This window comes from Neoarius graeffei, chromosome 17, assembly GCF_027579695.1.
Source record: "Neoarius graeffei isolate fNeoGra1 chromosome 17, fNeoGra1.pri, whole genome shotgun sequence".
Classification (NCBI taxonomy): domain Eukaryota; kingdom Metazoa; phylum Chordata; class Actinopteri; order Siluriformes; family Ariidae; genus Neoarius; species Neoarius graeffei.
The window spans coordinates 17,606,327-17,624,861 of record NC_083585.1 but is presented as its reverse complement, the minus strand read 5'-3'; the positions used below and the strand labels follow the sequence as shown (position 1 = coordinate 17,624,861).

At 41.9% G+C, this 18,535-nt stretch overlaps 1 protein-coding gene across 6 annotated transcripts in view; it reads right to left on the bottom strand.

Moving 5' to 3' along the window:
* Positions 1-18,535, bottom strand: part of arhgap32a (Rho GTPase activating protein 32a) — a 79,330-nt gene that overhangs the window by 25,866 nt on the left and 34,929 nt on the right. For 4 of the 6 annotated variants that reach the window (XM_060943803.1, XM_060943806.1, XM_060943807.1 and 1 more), the window contains 5 exons: positions 10,974-11,111; positions 7,350-7,442; positions 1,784-1,906; positions 1,630-1,707; positions 1,323-1,404 (listed from right to left, as the gene is read on the bottom strand). In XM_060943803.1, coding sequence (XP_060799786.1) covers positions 1,323-1,404; positions 1,630-1,707; positions 1,784-1,906; positions 7,350-7,442; positions 10,974-11,111 — 514 coding nt within the window. The remainder of the gene's footprint in view (positions 1-1,322; positions 1,405-1,629; positions 1,708-1,783; positions 1,907-7,349; positions 7,443-10,973; positions 11,112-18,535) is intronic. The other 2 variants (XM_060943804.1, XM_060943805.1) reach the window with 1 other exon arrangement.

Here is an 18,535-nt window from a genome sequence, read left to right as displayed (position 1 = left end):
AATCAGAGCAGATTTGTTGTATCAAAATCCACAATGTGACATACATCATGCAAAAGGAAGAAATTACTTAGTTAACTAGCTTGCTGATTCAATTAACTTAACTAAACTAACTTACCCAACTAATTCAATCAACTTGCTTGCTTGCTTAACTTACTATAATGTGCTTAGCTAACTTACATATTTGACTGATTTCCTTCAAAATCAACTTAGTTTCTTACTTGCTTACTTAACTAACTCAATTAACTTATTTGCTTATTAACTGACAGACTTAATTACTTTATTTAAGTAATTTGGTTAACCATGTAAGTAAACAGATTACACACTCCAGCCAGCTGTCACGAGAATTTAAAGGGATGCCTGGTCGCCTTCGCATGTGCATTTTGTTGCTCGGTCTGTATTTTTTTTTTTTTAATATTTAGCTAATCTTAGCTACCAGTTTGCTAATGGCATTTGGTTGCTGAGCATCAGTCTCCTGAGTCTGGCTGTGTGTGCGCCTGATGTCAGGCTTAGCTTGTTCACATTCCGTGTATTTAATCTTTGCTCCATTTTGCCACCGAAAACAATCAATCAATGCTCTCCGAGGTGCATAAACTTGAAAATTCCAGTTTCACGTTGCAATGTGAACAGGGAAAACGGAGAGTTTCAGATTTGATGATGTATGGTTGCTATGGCACTGGTGAAAGTTTGTGCTCGAGACACAAAAACAAACAAACATCCATCCATCCATCCATTATCTGTAACTGCTTATCCTGTTCTACAGGGTCGCAGGCAAGCTGGAGCCTATCCCAGCTGACTACGGGCGAAAGGCGGGGTACACCCTGGACAAGTTGCCAGATCATCACAGGGCTGACACATAGACACAGACAACCATTCACACTCACATTCACACCTACGCTCAATTTAGAGTCACCAGTTAACCTAACCTGCATGTCTTTGGACTGTGGGGGAAACCGGAGCACCCGGAGGAAACCCACGCGGACAACATGCAAACTCCGCACAGAAAGGCTCCCGTCAGCTTCTGGGCTCGAACCCAGAAGCTTCTTGCTGTGAGGCGACAGCGCTAACCACTACACCACCGTGCTGCCCGGTGTGGTTTGTGGATGCTCTAGTTTAGGAAGCATGTGTACACGGTGCCTCAAAAACATTGCATGTCCCATCTACACTGTATTCCTGCCTCATACCCAGTGTTTCTGGGATAGGATCTGGATAAACTGCGACCCGGGTACCAGGACAAAGAACATGATGAATGATAGTTCTTATAAAACAGCGAGAAGAACCGGCTTGTTATTCTTTCGGTTAAATCCAAATTTACACAAAAATACCTGGTTTTGGCAGTGAACCAGTCACACTTGGAGGAACTTTCTCACTGATCAGTTCTACACACTCACAAGGGAAAAATCCAACCTGCAAAAATGATAGGTTTTTTTAATCAGTTGAAAACCTTGACTACTGTATAGTCACGTTTATATAACACATCATGACACAATTACACTCAAAGATATGGTTTCTTTCTTTGCTTTTATCAAACATTTAAGAAGAAGAAAAAGTAGAATCAGATTCAGATTTCCAGAATCACAAACCCACCCACAAAACACTAAGCATTCCTGTCTGCTACACAACACACCCCACCTTAAAGCCATGCTTTCCTCTCCACCATCCGGTGTCTTCCTTTGGAGGCATGTCAATGACGGAAACTATGTCTCCAACCTAAAACCAGAAAAGACAAGACACAAAGTATCAAAATGTCAAATAGCAGTACAAAACTTACATTTTAAAGAGTCACCTCAAAAGAGAGCTCATCAGCAGCTTGGGCAATATAGCGCTTTATGACGTGAGCAGCAGCAACAGCTGGAACATTAATGGAAGACTCATCATGGACCAGCAGGCGGTTTCCTTTATTATCAATCTGTGTGAGACAAAAAGAGCGAGAGACACAGACAGAAGGATAAGAGTAATATGAGAAAATGCAGTAATTAAAATCAACTAATTTTGTTAAGCAGGAACAGATACAGACACTTCTGCCAAATAGATTATTTGGGATATATGCAAGGTGGTCTGGGAAAACCTTTTGATGTTGCAGCTGAATTCTGAAAACGATTGAAAAATTGGATTTTGAGCAAAATTGGATGTTTTGGTGGGGCCATGAATAGTGGTGCCAACAGCACAGATCCTGAGCTTGGGCTACTGTCTGTGTGGAGTTTCTTATAATGTTGTTCACTTCGGTTTCCTTCCTTTTGGGCTTTCTAAAAACATACTGGTATGCAAATTGGTTACTCTGAATTACCTGAAGGTGTGAATGAGTGTAAAATTGTGTGCATGCGCATGATGCCATGTGACAGACTCCTATTCCATTTGAGAAGAAAGTTTTCTCACCTTGCACCCAGTGTTCCCAGAATAGACTCAGACCAATATGACCCTGACCAGAATAAACTGGTTACTGAAGATAAATGAATGAAAATATATTGTAGCATTGCTGCACTTCTGTAGAGCGTGCTAATGATGGTTAATGTGATGTTTAATGACTTGTTTGTTTGATTCAGTGCTTATTGTTAGCAGAAGAATGTGTTCTGTGTTTGTACAGTATGTACTGGTACAACCTCAATTACAAAAAAGTTGAGACACTGTGTAAAACAGACAGTGGTGCTTGAAAGTTTGTGAACCCTTTAGAATTTTCTATATTTCTGCATAAATATGACCCAAAACATCATCAGATTTTCACACAAATCCTAAAAGTGGATAAAGAGAACCCAGTTAAACAAATGAGACAAAAATATTATATTTGGTCATTTATTTATTGAGGAAAATGATCCAATATTACATATCTGTGAGTGGCAAAAGTATGTGAACCTTTGCTTTCGGTATCTGGTGTGACCCCCTTGTGCAGAAATAACTGCAACTAAACGCTTGCGGTAACTGTTGATCAGTCCTGCACACCGGCTTGGAGGAATTTTAGCCCGTTCCTCCGTACAGAACAGCTTCAACTCTGGGATGTTGGTGGGTTTCCTCACATGAACTGCTCGCTTCAGGTCCTTCCACAACATTTAGATTGGATTAAGGTCAGGACTTTGACTTGGCCATTCCAAAACATTTAACTTTATTCTTCTTTAACCATTCTTTGGTAGAACGACTTGTGTGCTTAGGGTCGTTGTCTTGTTGCATGACCCACCTTCTCTTGAGATTCAGTTCATGGACAGATGTCCTGACATTTTCCTTTAGAATTCGCTGGTATAATTCAGAATTCATTGCTCCATCAATGATGGCAAGTCGTCCTGGCCCAGATGCAGCAAAACAGGCCCAAACCATGATACTACCACCACCATGTTTCACAGATGGGATAAGGTTCTTATGCTGGAATGCAGTGTTTTCCTTTTTCCAGACATAACGCTTCTCATTTAAACCAAAAAGTTCTATTTTGGTCTCATCTGTCCACAAAACATTTTTCCAATAACCTTCTGGCTTGTCCACGTGATCTTTAGCAAACCGCAGATGAGCAGCAATGTTCTTTTTGGAGACCAGTGGCTTTCTCCTTGCAACCCTGCCATGCACACCGTTGTTCAGTGTTCTCCTGATGGTGGACTCATGAACATTAACATTAGCTAATGTGAGAGAGGCCTTCAGTTGCTTAGAAGTTACCCTGGGGTCCTTTGTGACCTCGCTGACTATTACACGTCTTGCTCTTGGAGTGATCTTTGTTGGCCGACCACTCCTGGGGAGGGTAACAATGGTCTTGAATTTCCTCCATTTGTACACAGTCTGTCTGACTGTGGATTGGTGGAGTCCAAACTCTTTAGAGATGGTTTTGTAACCTTTTCCAGCCTGATGAGCATCAACGCTTTTTCTGAGGTCCTCAGAAATCTCCTTTGTTCGTGCCATGATACACTTCCACAAGCATGTGTTGTGAAGATCAGACTTTGATAGATCCCTGTTCTTTAAATAAAACAGGGTGCCCACTCACACCTGATTGTCATCCCATTGATCGAAAACACCTGACTCTAATTTCACCTTCAAATTAACTGCTAATCCTAGAGGTTCACATACTTTTGCCACTCACAGATATGTAATATTGGATCATTTTCCTCAATAAATAAATGACTATGGTCATCAGCTTTGGTTAATGACCGAAAGAACAAGATCGCGGATACAAGCGGCCGAAATGAGTTTCCTTCGCAGGGTGGCTGGGCGCTCCCTTAGAGATAGGGTGAGAAGCACAGTAACTCGGGAGGAGCTCGGAGTAGAGCCACTGCTCCTCCACATTGAGAGGAATCAGCTGAGGTGGCTCGGGCATCTTTTTCGGATGCCTCCTGGACGCCTCCCTGGGGAGGTGTTCCAGGCATGTCCCCCTGGGAGGAGGCCCCGGGGAAGACCCAGGACACGCTGGAGGGACTATGTCTCTCGGCTGGCCTGGGAACGCCTCGGTGTTCTTTCCGAGGAGCTGGGGAGTCTGGGGAAAGGGAAGTTTGGGCTTCCATGCTCAGACTGCTGCCTCCGCGACCCGGCCCCGGATAAAGCGGAAGAAGACGAGACGAGAAATAAATGACCAAGTATAATATTTTTGTCTCATTTATTTAAATGGGTTGTCTTTATCTACTTTTAGGACTTGTGTGAAAATCTGATGCTGTTTTAGGTCATATTTATGCAGAAATATAGAAAATTCTAAAGGCTTCACAAACTTTCAAGCACCACTGTAAATAAAAACAGAATGTGAAGATTTGCAAAATCATGGAAACCCCATGTTTCACTGAAAATAGTACAAAGACAACATATCAAATGTTGAAACTGAGAAATTGTATTGTTTTTTGAAAAAAATATATATATATGTGCTCATTTTGAATTTGAAGTCAGCAACACGTTTCAGAAAAGTTGGAGCAGGAGCAACAAAAGACTGAAAAAGTTGTGTAATGCTAAACAAAAAAAAGAATAAATAAATAAATAAACAAACAAACAAACCCTAATTTGGTTAATTGGCAACAGGTCAGTAACATGATTGGGTATAAAAAGAGCGTCCCAGAGAGGCAGCGTCCCTCAGAAGTAAAGATGGGGAGGGGTTCACTGCTCTGTGAAAGACTGCATGGACAAACAGTGCAACAATTTAAGAATAGCGTTCCTCAAATGTCAAACTGCAAAGAATTTGGGGATCACATCATCTATGGTACATAATATTATTAAAAGATTCAGAGAATGTGCAGAAATCTCTATACAAGAGACAAGGCTGAAAACTGACATTGGATGCCTGTGATCTTCAGGCCCTCAGGGGACACTTCATTAAAAGCTGACACGTGTCTGCAGTGGAAATCACTGTATGGGCTCAGGAACACTTCAGAAAACCATCATCTGTGAAAACAGTTCATTACTGCATCCACAAACGCAAGTTAAAACCAGATATAAACAATATCTAGAAACACCGCTACCCTGTCTGGGCCCGAGCTCTTTTACGATGGACTGAGGCGAAGTGGAAAACTATCCTGAGGTCTGATGAATCAAAAGAAGAAATTCTTTTTAGAAATCATGGACCCCACGTCCTCCAGACTAAAGAGGAGAGGGACCATCCGGCTTGTTATCAGTGCACAGTTCAAAAGCCAGCATCTGTGATGGTATGAGGGTGCGTTAGTGCACATGACATGGGTAGCTTGTACATCTGGGAAGGCATCATGAATGCTGAATGATGTATACACATTTCAGAGCAACATGCTGCCATCCAGACAAAATCTTTTTCAGGGAAGGCCTTCCTTCTTTCAGCAAGACAATGCCAAACCACTTTCTGCACATATTAAAACTGCATGGCTCCATAGTAAAAGAGTCCAGGTGCTAAATTGGCCTGCCAGCAGTCCAGACCTGTCTCCCATTTAAAATATTTGGTGCATTATGAAGCACAAAATACAACAGAAGAGACCCCAAACTGCTGAGCAACTGAAACTGTATATCAGGCAAGAATGGGACAACATTTCTCTTTCAAAACTGCAGCAACTTCTCTCCACAGTTCCCAAATGTTTAGAGTGTTGTTAAAGGTAGCGGTGAGGATAAAGCGGCTAGAGATAATGAGATGAGATGTTGTCTTTGTACTATTTTCAATGAAATACAGGCTTTCCACAATTTGCAGATTATCACATTCTGTTTTTAATTAGTTTACACAGCGTCCAAACTTTTTGGGAATTGGGGTTGTACGTGTTCTACAAGCAAGTTGGTTTTGTGTTCCTTTGAATTCATCATTTTGTTGAAGCCCTGTCTCTTTTCCCTTCTCAAGCCAATTCTGTCACCAACCACCAAGCACCGAGTCGGACAGTCAAAGAAAACGTGCATTGTTTTTCCAGTACTTCCGAGTGAAGCAACTTCTCAGGCACGACAATGTATTAAATACAAATGTATTTCTCCAAAACAATGCAGAAATTGATTTATTACCTTTCTATTTTATCACTCTTCTCAGATCATATTAGGTAGATAAGAAGCCAGTTTAACAAATGCAGGTACGGTATAAAGATGGCTGTAGGCTACTGTATGTCAAAAACGAGATCCATCTTGATGTAATGTTCATATTTATTACTTTTATATTTTATTTAATGCATAATACAAATTAAACAATCTGTATACATAGCAGTTGCTTTTAGACGGTCTCCATGTTGGGGTCTTTCTGTGGAATTAGACTAGAAACTAAATACAACTCTTCCCCCCCCCCCCCCACCCTTTAATATGCAAGAACTTTGTGATCAAGACACCTACAAAAGGGAAACATTTTCTGTAGTTTCCAGAACTTTATAGAGTAGAAAATGTCATGAATTTTCCAAGCTGCCATATGTATCGGATTAGTAGGTAGAAATGAACATCACTTTATGTTAACTGTAATCCTGAATTCAAAAGAAGTAGTTCACAGGAGTTCAAATGAACAAAGGCCAGGTATTTCTAGTTCGAACCATTAAAGGCTGTTCAACAAAGGAGCACTTGAACACGTTTCCATTGCGTGCTTTCAGTATGGTGACTAATCTTAGTGAAGGAGGGTTCTTACAAATTTACATCATTTTCTGTCAAGTTCTTGCAACTCTATACTAACCACCAAAGTATCCCGTGCACTTTTGTCAAATCGCTCAGTAAGTCATTCTGAAGACAATTTGTTTCTGCCAAACACTGCTGTCTCATCAGAGTCAGGCTACACAATAGTCTGGTAGACGTATTCACGTTAGTGAACTCCGAGTTTATTTAGATACAGAGGTGCTTTGTATCTGTCAACTGACTAATGTTACGTGAGAATATGGGTGTGTGCGGTTCTTTAGCTCTTCAACAAAAAGTACATCTGTAACGCTGAATTAAAAGAATTAAAGAACGAGTGGAATTGACTGAGCCACTGGTGCATACTCTACCTCCATCCATGTCAGGGCAGGCCCACAGTTTATCTTGTTGTCAGCGATGGTTGAGAGGCGGGAAAGGTAGGCAGTAAGCATCTGGGAAAGTGGCTGAGAAAGCAAGAGGAAAAGATTAATGAACAGGGGAAGTAATAAACTTCTCAATTCCACAAAAAAGCTGACCTACTCTACATCCTAAAGAATCAATCACTCACTTAACCCTCTCTCCAACTGGCACTGTGCAAAATACCCCAGAATACAGGCATGGACATTCCAAACTATGACCCAGAGATGATGAAACCCATGTTGGATATTCTCTGATCATAGGATTGTCCAAAAAAAAAAAAATCTCCAGATAGGATGCAGATTCGTACAAGAATTTAAAAAGATCTCTCTGGATTCTTGGGGTTTTGGTGCAGTGTTTTATTTTTTTTCCCTTCCCATAAGAGATCTCGCATTTTATGCGGTGTTTCTAGGACAGGTTTTTAAATTCATTTGCTTGTCTGCGATTATGCAAATCGCAGAACTGTGAGAAGGAAAGAGAACCCATTTTTGCTGTAACCGGCACTATGTGACAGCACGAGAGAAGCAGAGGATATGATTTGCACAAACTAACAACATAGAAACATACTGTAGATTGACCTGAACAACGAACTACTGCATGATAGAAACTATATATTGAATTATACATTGCATACGAGTTATGCATATAACAGAACAATCAGCGTTGTTATAGGTTCAGTACTGCTTTTCTACAATTAACAATTATTCGTCGAAGGTGAAGTGAATATCGGTGAATAATAACTGATACAAAGTTGATATTATTCACCAGTATTCACTGAGCCTGAGGCGGATAATTGTTTTAGTATAAATATACAGGTGATTATTTTAAAAAATATTTAAAAAAAATTATTTCAAAAGTGGCATGTTAAATGTAATGACTGTGTGGCACAGACTTGTGTCACTTATCTACGTCGAGTTACATAAAATACTTCGTTTTGAAATCGATAAAATAAATCAGAATCCCACCTTACCTTTGAATAGTTTTAGACCAAACTTCAGAGCATCTCTAGTGCTTTTAGGAACAGCATTTTCTTTCATCATTCGTAATTCTTCCTCATTTACAGTGACAAAGTGATTGCCTGCCATTTTGCGGAGTCGCTCGAGGTGATTATCAAGAAATAATTTGAATCTCTCGACCAATCAGTGCGTGCGATTTCCTATAATTACCTGCGTGTTTATACTAATTATTACTATTATTATTCCATTTCCACTGAAGTGGAAACGGGATCTTGAAATTGCTTAGGTTTAGTGTACACGTCATAGTAGTACTTAGACAAGGGTCATTTCTAACTCAGTTTTCAAGATATCTGGATGAAACTTGGTGTGCATGTAGGTAGTGATCATCTGTGATCACCATATCATGTATGATGCCATTTTATGACGTCATAATTTTTTTTCAGGAATGGCTGTGAATGGGACCACCTGGTACAGTACCAGGACAAGCGAGACAAAATTCTTTCATGCCATCTTCCATGGCCTCAGTTGACCTCTGACCTTGACCCTTTGCCAGAATTAGGTCAAAGGTCACTTATGCGTCAAATCGCTACTCCTTCCTCATTTTTTCATGAATTTTCACCAAATTGGGTACGGAGAACCTATTTGGGGGGCTTCAAAATAGTCCCATCGGTTAAGCGATTTGACCCGTTTTCACTGAGTTACATGACCTTGAACTTGTCAATTAGGTGACGCTACAGCAAAAAGTCAGAGTTTTGTCTATTTTTCATGGTCTTTGAGCTAGCCTTGCTCCTTTACCATAGAAAAACATGCTTTAATGAATATTTATAGTTTTGACCTATGTCAATATTTATTGGGTCACATATTTTCAATGGCCTATAATCGCAAAAACAGACCAGGATAAGGCCATAGTTACTATTAACCATGAATAAGAAGTCATATAAGGGCTTTCATTTAGGAACATTAGTTTTGCCCTGGAGTGACCTTGACAGGTCAGATCAATGATCTGCATATATTTCACTGGCCTGCATCAAGAAATTGGTGAAAGATAGGCCCTTAGTTAATATTATTAACCATGGAAATATTATATCCTTTTCCCTTTGTCATCAGATTCCAGACAAGTGACCTCATTTCTCTCAGTTCTGTAACCTTGACCTTTGTCCCAAGGCCTCAGGTGTGGAAATGGGATACCACTGTGCCCTTGGCACAGTACCTCGTTATTATTATTATTATTATTAGCTTACATCACAGTAATTTGGCAACAATTATATCTTTCTGTTGATGCATTTATGTTGTACAACTTCCATGAGACAAAATCAAAGTCCTTCCCATGCCATGTGGCGCATAAGGTGGCGACAATCCCCGTTTCCGTAGCCCTCGGCCTCTTGCTTATTACATAGCTAGGGCTACAGTGGGGGGCTAGTCCTCTGGTAACCGTTCCATGAGACAAGTAACCTCATCACTCACATTATCAACTAGATAGAACTCGACGCCAACGGCATCGATGGGGATGCCTCCGCCCGGTAGACTACACGCCTTATTAAGTTGTGATTTGGGGACGGACATTTGACCTCACAGTAATCTTGACCTGGTGAAATTACTTGTATCAGCCTTGGCGATATTGTGTTCACAAGGTTTCGGACAGACATTTGACCTCACAGTGACCTTGACCTTAGACCTTTTGATCTCAAAATCTAATCAGTTTATCTGTGTCCCCAAAGTGTACAAATGGTGAAAGTTTGGTGAAATTCCTTTCATCTGCCTTGGAGATATTGTGTTCACAAGGTTTACGGACAGACATTTGACCTCACAGTGACCTTGCCCTTAGACCTTTTGATCTCAAAATCTAAATCAGTTCATGTTTGTCCCAAAGCGCACAAATGGTGAAAGTTTGGTGAAATTCCTTTCATTAGCCTTTGAGATATCGCGTTCACAAGGTTTCGGGACGGACGCACTGACGCACGCACGGACGGACAACCCGAAAACATAATGCCTCCTGCACCTTATGGTGGCGGAGGCATAAAAATATAAACAGACTTTCATCACCTGCCTCCATTTTTTCTTTCTCAAGAAGTTAATGAAATCTCTCAAAAAAAACCACACATCTTGTCACTGTACTTAGAAACCAGTGTAAATCCCTCTGTCCTGAAGCCTGTGCTGCATCAGAAATCTTCCTGACTGCTACAAAGTGCTGACACTGGAGACTCATTCCATACCTGTTGAATAAACATCACCCTACAGAAAGCGTCACCTTATCAAATGACTTGACATTTTATCTGTCAGTCAAATAACAGAACTTTTTAAATGTGACCATTTGTTGATTTAAAAAAAAAAAAAAAAATGGATGACATTCTTTAATGAATAAAAAAGGATAAATCAATGATGGGGAGGAATGAGATCATATCTGCAGTTTTCTTCCTTAAATAATAAAGAACTTTACTGGCCTTTCAATACTTTGTCACCCGCTTTTTTGTGATAAACATGTAGAAAAATAATATACAGAAAAGACAGAAAATGTGACCAGACAGATTGCTCATGTTAAAACTATTGCTGGATACATACTATTAGGCTTAATCCAACACGAAGCAAAACCCATGACGAGAAATGACTTTGCATTTGGGATACCTCTGATTTCACTTTCAGGTTTTCAAATCGAGGAAGCTCCGTGAGCCGAGAAAACCTTCTGTCATATATACAGAGATGGAGGTGCTTGTCGAGCACACGAAAGTCTTCATAGGACCGTCTGACAATCCACTTCTTCCCCTGGCAGACAGAGAAAGGAATATTACAAAGGAGCTTTGGACTGATCACAGCCTTGAGAACAAACAGCAGAGGTTGGAGGATTAAACCTAGAACAAATAAACCACATAATCTAATCGATCAGTCTATTATGAAAAAACACTGATGTGGATTTTTATAGTCAAGGTGTATTTTATAAAAACAAGTTCCAATACAAGACCACATAAGCTTCTAGTTCAAGATAGAAGTCAATACACTACAGAAACCACTAAGGCCAGTGTTTTTTTTTGTGGTGGTTGTTTTTGCAATACACCAACCAGCCATAAAATTAGGACCACTAACAGGTGAAGTGAATAACATATGATTCTCTCATTACTGTCAGTCCTGCGTGCTGTGGCACGTGCACCCGAAGACACGCCCTGGGTGCGAGCCTTTCTACCGGAGTTTGATTTCCTGGTATCCTGAATCCTGTACCTGCTCCTCGTTCCCGTTTTTGTGTGTCAAGTGGACTCCAGCACGCACGCTGTTAACGACACGCACCTGAACTTTTAATTAAGGGGCTATATGTGCACCTATTAGGACTGTTCAGATGCACGATCAGGGCGAAATATTACGCTACGTCAGTACACATTACCGAGCCTTTCTACCTGAGTTTGATTTCCTGGTTTCCTGAATCCTGTACCTGGCTCCTCGTTCCCGTTTTCACTCTGCCTCTGCCACCCTTTTTGTGCCTTGCCCAACCCCTTGCTCGTTTCACGTTTGTTTGCTGTTTGCCTGTGTGTTTTTAATCACTATAAATAAAAATCACTTCTGCACATACACCCACCTACCTCGTATCTGACAGAATACTTCACCAAACCATGGCTGTAGGAGAAGGGTTCCAGTACACCATGCCACGCCACTTCTAGAATTTTGTATCTTGGCCTCTAGCCTCATTTTTCTGGCAGCGTACTGGTGTTTACACTCCTACACCCTACGATAGGGAGAATCACCCGTGTGGATTCAGCATCCAGTGTGGCACCTTTTACGCAGGCCTTGAACAACCCAAGACTCCAGAACCCATCTGGGTTATGTGCATGAGTTCCCGGCTGACTGGACGAGCACGCCGATAGGCCGAGTCCCTCATGAGATTAGAGCACCTGTGCCTTTGGAGCTCACATGATTTTCAGGTAATGCTCTGGTTTATTTATGAATCTTTGGAAAAGGGGGTCCGCCATGAAATTTTTTGGGAGGGGGCCATCACGCCTGAGGCCGACACAGCGGCAGCAGAGGAGGCCATTGCTCTAGAGCAGCCTCTCTCAACCGGGGTGCCATCTGGCTTCGTCAGGGGTGCTGTCAAAAAATTATATATTCGAACATTGAAATAAATAAAATGAATTTAAAAAATTCCCCAAAACGCTAGTTACACTAATGCAGATCATCGCTGCCTCATGCATCGTCAAAATTTGTCTCACGGCCCCCTTTCCCATGTCACAACATCACTGCCGGGGTCAGCATGACTGTGTATATTTTATATGGGGGTGCCTTGAGAATTTCCATACTTCTGAAGGGTGCCGTGACTGAAAAAAGATTGAGAAACGCTGCTCTAGAGTGCCTCCTAAAGGCCATCAGTCCAGAACCAATCCCACAGCCTATTCTACAGTCAGTTCCAGAGTCAGCATGTGAACCTGAACCAGTTCCACAGCCTGCATCAGAGCAAACACCTGAACCCAAGACAGAGCCAGCGTCTGTTCCAGTGTCAGCACCAGTGTCTACTCCAGAACCTGTGCCAGCCCCAGTGTCAGAGTCAGCTCCAGAGCCATTGTCAGAGCTTGTCTCAGTGTCCAGTCCAGAGCCAGTGCCCGTGTCAGCTAGAGCATCAGCGCCAATGCCAGAGTTGGAGCCGGAGCCGGCACCTGCGCCAGCTCCAGTGCCTATGTCAGAGTCAAGGCCAGTGCCAGAACCTGAGCCTGCTCCAGAACCTGTGTTAGAGGACGACGGAGCAACCTCTACCTCAGCTGGCCATGAAGGAGTCATTGTCCCTCCACCGCCTGGCCAGGAAGGAGTCATCATCCCTCCGCCACCAGGTCCTAACCAGGACCGAAGCAATGCACCGACAGACCTCGAGCCCATGCCTGAGTGAAGTCCACAGTCCAAATCAAGTTCAGGGTCCAAGTCACCTCCAGAGCTCAAGTCCTCTACTGAGCCCGAGTCAAAGCTCGCTTCCTGTCTTGAGCCCAAGTCATCCCCAGAGCTCGAGTCCAGTCCAAAGCCCAAGTCAAGTCGAGAGCTCAAGCACACTTCCATCCCCGACTCTAAGCCAGTTCCAGAACTCAAGCCCGAGTCATCTCCTGAGCTGGAGCCAGATTCCAGCCCAAAGCTCAAGTCATCTCCAGAGCTCGAATCCAGCCTGGAACTCGATTCCACTGCAAGTCCTGGTTCCGAGCCAAGTCCAGAGTCTGAGCGTGCTTCCTGGACAGAGCCCAAGTCATTTCCAGAGCCCGTGTCCAATCCAGAGCTTGAGTCATCTCAACAGCTCGAGTCCAAGACCAGTACTGAGGCAGAGCTGAAGTCCAGTCCAGAGCCATCTCCACAGCTCAAGCCCAAGTCCAATACAGAGGTCGAGCCCGAGTCCAGTCCAGAACCCGAGTCATCTCCAGAGCTCAAGCCCGAGCCATCTCCAGAGCCCAAAACCAGTGCAAGTCAGGAGTCTCATTTTTTGCCCTAAGCCTGACCCCGAGCCCGCACCGGAGCCAAGTAGGATGGATTTTTGATCTAAATTTCTGAGAACACTCATGAAATTCTTCTATTTTGCTTTCTTTTCTAATTTATTTTACTTCTAATTACAAATTTTATTGTTGATTACAACTTGAGTGAAAAGAAGAATCTTTGAAATATTTACATGAATTTCAGAGTTTCATAGTATTTGGTACATCCCTTTTTTTTTTTTTTAAATGACAGTGTGCGCTCAAGCTGGCACGGACTCCAAAAGTTTGTACAAAACCTCATGATCCATTTTAAATTAACTCCAGAGTATCATCTGAACACATGCTTCAACAGAAGAGATTAAGCATGAAGAAAACATACATACGGAAAACATAGGGACATGGAAATAGTGCAGGATCATGAGTATAAAATATACACAAGATATTTAGCATTTACTTTTTGTTTTAAATATTTCACATTATAAAACATTCTGGCCCTGTGATGACCTGGCGACTTGTCCAGGGTGTACCCCGCCTTTCGCCCGTAGTCAGCTGGGATAGGATCCAGCTTGCCTGCGACCCTGTAGAACAGGATGAAGCGGCTAGAGATAATGAGATGAGAGGAGATAAAACATTCTGGATTTTTTTTCCAATTTTAAATTAAAAAACAAATGTGGTTTCAGACTTTTGGACCCCTCTATAAGTAAATGATGCTCACTACACTACATGGCCAAAGTTTGTGGACACCTGACCACCACACCCATATGTGGGCCTCCCCTAAACTACCGCCACAAAGGTGTGAGCACACAATTGTCTAGAATGCCTTTGTATGCTGTAGCATTTAATTTAATTAAAAAAAAAAAATTTAAAATCCTGGAACTACAAGGACCAAACATGTTCCAGCTTGACAATGCCCTTGTGCACAAAGCAAGCTCCATTCAGACATGGTTTGCCAAGATTGGTGAACGAACTCGAGTGGCCTGGCCAACATCAGTACCTAATCTCATGAATTCTCTTGTGGCTGAACGAGCATAAATCCCAACAGCCACACTCGAAAATTGAGTAGAAAGCCTTCCCAGAAGAGTGATGGTTATTATAACAGCAATGGATGAACTAAATAAACCATGTTTATTAGCATCATAGAATGTTTAATCCCTGAAAATTACACACAGAAAATTTCATTAAAATTGTCATCAGATTCAAGTCAACAGTATTCAGGGGTTTAACTACCATCGTGTGCCTGGTACACTCACACTGGGACCCACAGTTCAGCAAGGCCTGGTCACTGTGTCACGAACTGGTCACTGAAGTGTGGATAATGGCACGATCTAACCTTCTTCCTTATGTCTTTTGAAAGTACACAATGAAAGCCAAATAAACCTAGTTACAATTTATTTTACTTTTCTATTTGTACTCAAATTATAACTTTACACTCAATGGGACATTTTCCCAGTGAAATTCTGTATTATTTTGTGATAAACCATGGTTTTCTTGATTTGTAGAAACCTGGGAGTCGATATACATGATCAATCCAATAACCTACGGTACCAGTCAAAAGTTTGTACACCCCTACTCATTCATAGGTTTTTCTGTATTGTGTATTTTCTACATTGTCAAACAACACTGAAGACATCAAAACTATGAAATAACATCTGGAACATAATTCCATCTATGTGGTAAATAAATAATGTTAAACAAATTTTCCCATTTTAGAGTCTTCCAAGTATCCAGTGTTTACCTTGATGATGATTTGCACACTATTGGTATTATCTTACCCAGCTTCATGAGGTCGTCACATGGAATGCTTTTCAATTAACAGGTGTGTCTCATCAAAAGTTAATTAGTGCAATTCCTTGCCTTCTTAATGCATTTGAGCTCAAAACAGTAAAAATAGTAAATAATAAAAATACAGTAAATATAGTAACAGCTCAATCGGTTAGAGAGCTGCATTACTGATCTGAGGGTCATGGGTGCGAGCCCCAGCTTTGCCACTTTAGGGAAGCACGGTGGTGTAGTGGTTAGCACTGTTGCCTCACAGCAAGAAGGTTCTGGGTTCGAGCCCAGCAGCTGACGGGGGCCTTTCTGTGTGGAGTTTGCATGTTCTCCCTGTGTCTGTGTGGGTTTCCTCCGGGTGCTCCGGTTTCTCCCACAGTCCAAAAGACATGTGGTTAGGTTAACATGGGGCAACCTTGAGCTGAAGTGCCCTTGAGCGAGGCACCTGCCCCCTGGGTGCTGTTAGCATGGCTGCCCACTGCTCTGGGTATGCGTGTGTTCACTGCTTCAGATGGGTTAAATGCAGAGAGGAATTCCAAAAGTGTACATGTGATGAATAAAATTGTTCTTCCACAACTGTAGTAATCCATATCATGTCAAGAACCGATCAACTAAGTAAAGAGAAACTACATCCATCATTACTTTAAGACATGAAGTGTATAATTTTATGAATTAAAAGAAAACCACTGAAATAGAAGGCGTGTCCAAACTTTTGACTGGTACCTTATGTCTAATCTCATCAGGTAATTTCGAAGTCAATACTGCTTGCTCCAACTTCATCGCTTGGCGTATTTGAAGTTATTTGGTGTTGGAGCTGCCAGCCTACTTGGCAAAAGTATCAGAAAGCCTTTTGATAATAGATTTTTAAAAAGGGACCACAAAACCAGAGAGAGGACAGACGAAGTATTGAACATGAAGCACCGATAATTAGATGCATTTTTACACCTGATCTTTCTTGTGTGTGTGTGTGTTTAATTTTATGAATTAAGACACTTCATGTCTTAAAGTAATGATGGATGTCGTTTCTCTTTACTTAGTTGATCGGTTCTTGATATAATATGGATTACTACAGTTGTGGAAGAAGAAGAAGAACAATTTTATTCATCACATGTACACTTGGAATTCCTCTCTGCATTTAACCCATCTGAAGCAGTGAAAACACACACACACACACACACACACACACACACACACACACACACACACACACACACACACTCCACATGAGAGGAACTCTCCTGAGGCGACAGCTCAGGTTAAAGACGGAGCCCCTCCAACACGTCTTTAACCTGAGCCTTCGCCCCGGGAGAATTCCTGTCATGTGGAAGACGTCATGCCTCATTCCAGTTCCTAAGAAAACACATCCAAAGGAAATGAATGACTACAGGCCGGTCGCCTTGACATCACACGTGATTAAGACCATGGAGCAACTACTGCTGAACTTCCTCAGACCCCAGGCCCACCATGCTGAGAACCCACTGCAATTCGCATACCGGGAGAAGGTGTGAGTGGATGACGCCATCCTCTATCTTCTGCACAGGACTCACTAATCTGGACAAGGGGAGCAGCGCAGTGAGGATCATTTTTTTTTCCTTCTCCAGTGCCTTTAACATCATCCAGCCCCTTCTACTGAGAGATGAGCTGCAGGAGATGGAGGTGGACACACATCTGGTCTCCTGGATCACAGACTGCCTCACCAGGAGACCACAACACGTCAGGATCAGGAACGGAATTTCTGACACGGTGATAAGCAGCACGGGAGCACCACAGGGGACTGTGCTCTCTCCGGTTCTGTTCACTCTCTACACATACAACTCGGAGTCTTGCCACATGCAGAAGTTCTCGGACGATACTGCAATTGTGGGATGTGTTCATGATGGAGAGGAGGAGGAGTACAGGAGCCTGATACAGGACTTTGTGTTGTGGTGTAAATCCAACCACCTGCAGCTGAACACTGGCAAAACAAAAGAAATGCTTGTGGACTTTAGAAGGTCCAGGCCAACTCTGCAGCCAGTCTCTATTAAGGGGGTCGATGTTGAGATGGTCAAGACCTACAAATACCTGGGTGTACATCTGGACGACTAGCTGGACTGGACAGTGAACACCGACACCCTCTACAGGAAGGGTCAGAGCAGACTCAACTTCCTGAGGAGGGTCAGGTCCTTCAGAATCTGCCAAAAACTGCTGCTGATGTTCTACCAGTCTGTGGTAGCCAGTGTCCTCTTCTGTGCTGTAGTGTGTTGGGGAGGCAGCATTAAGAAGAGAGACGCTGGACAGCTCGACAGGCTGGTGAGGAAAGCTGGCTCTGTGTTGGGAACCGAGTTGCAGACCGAAGGGCCCTGAGCAAACTGCTCTTAAATCATGGACAACGTTCACCACCCTCTGCACGGTGCCATCATCAGACAGAGGAGCTCATTCAGTGGCAGACTGTTGTCCCTGCCCTGCACCACGGACAGATTCAGGAAGTCTTTTATCCCTCAGGTCATTAGACTGTTCAACTCCTCCCGGCTCAGCAAAAATAAGACTCTGTGACTCTGCTGTACTCAGGACTAGTTACACTGTTCTTTTCATGTCCATTGCACTTTTCTGCTGCTTATATAGATGTACATTATATGCATAGATGGGTATATACAGATATTTGTAGATAAGCTGGTATGTTGTACTTTACATTATTATTATATACTGTTACAATGTACCTACTTTTTATTTATATATATATATATATATATATATATATATATATATATATATATATATATATATATATACACACACACACACACACACACACACACACTAATATTTTATATATACACACACACAATATTTTATATATAATATATATATATATATATATATAATAAAATATTATTGTGTGTATATATATATATATATATACACACACACACACACACACTAATATTTTATATATATCACACACACTATAATATTTTATATATATATATATATATATATATATATATATATATA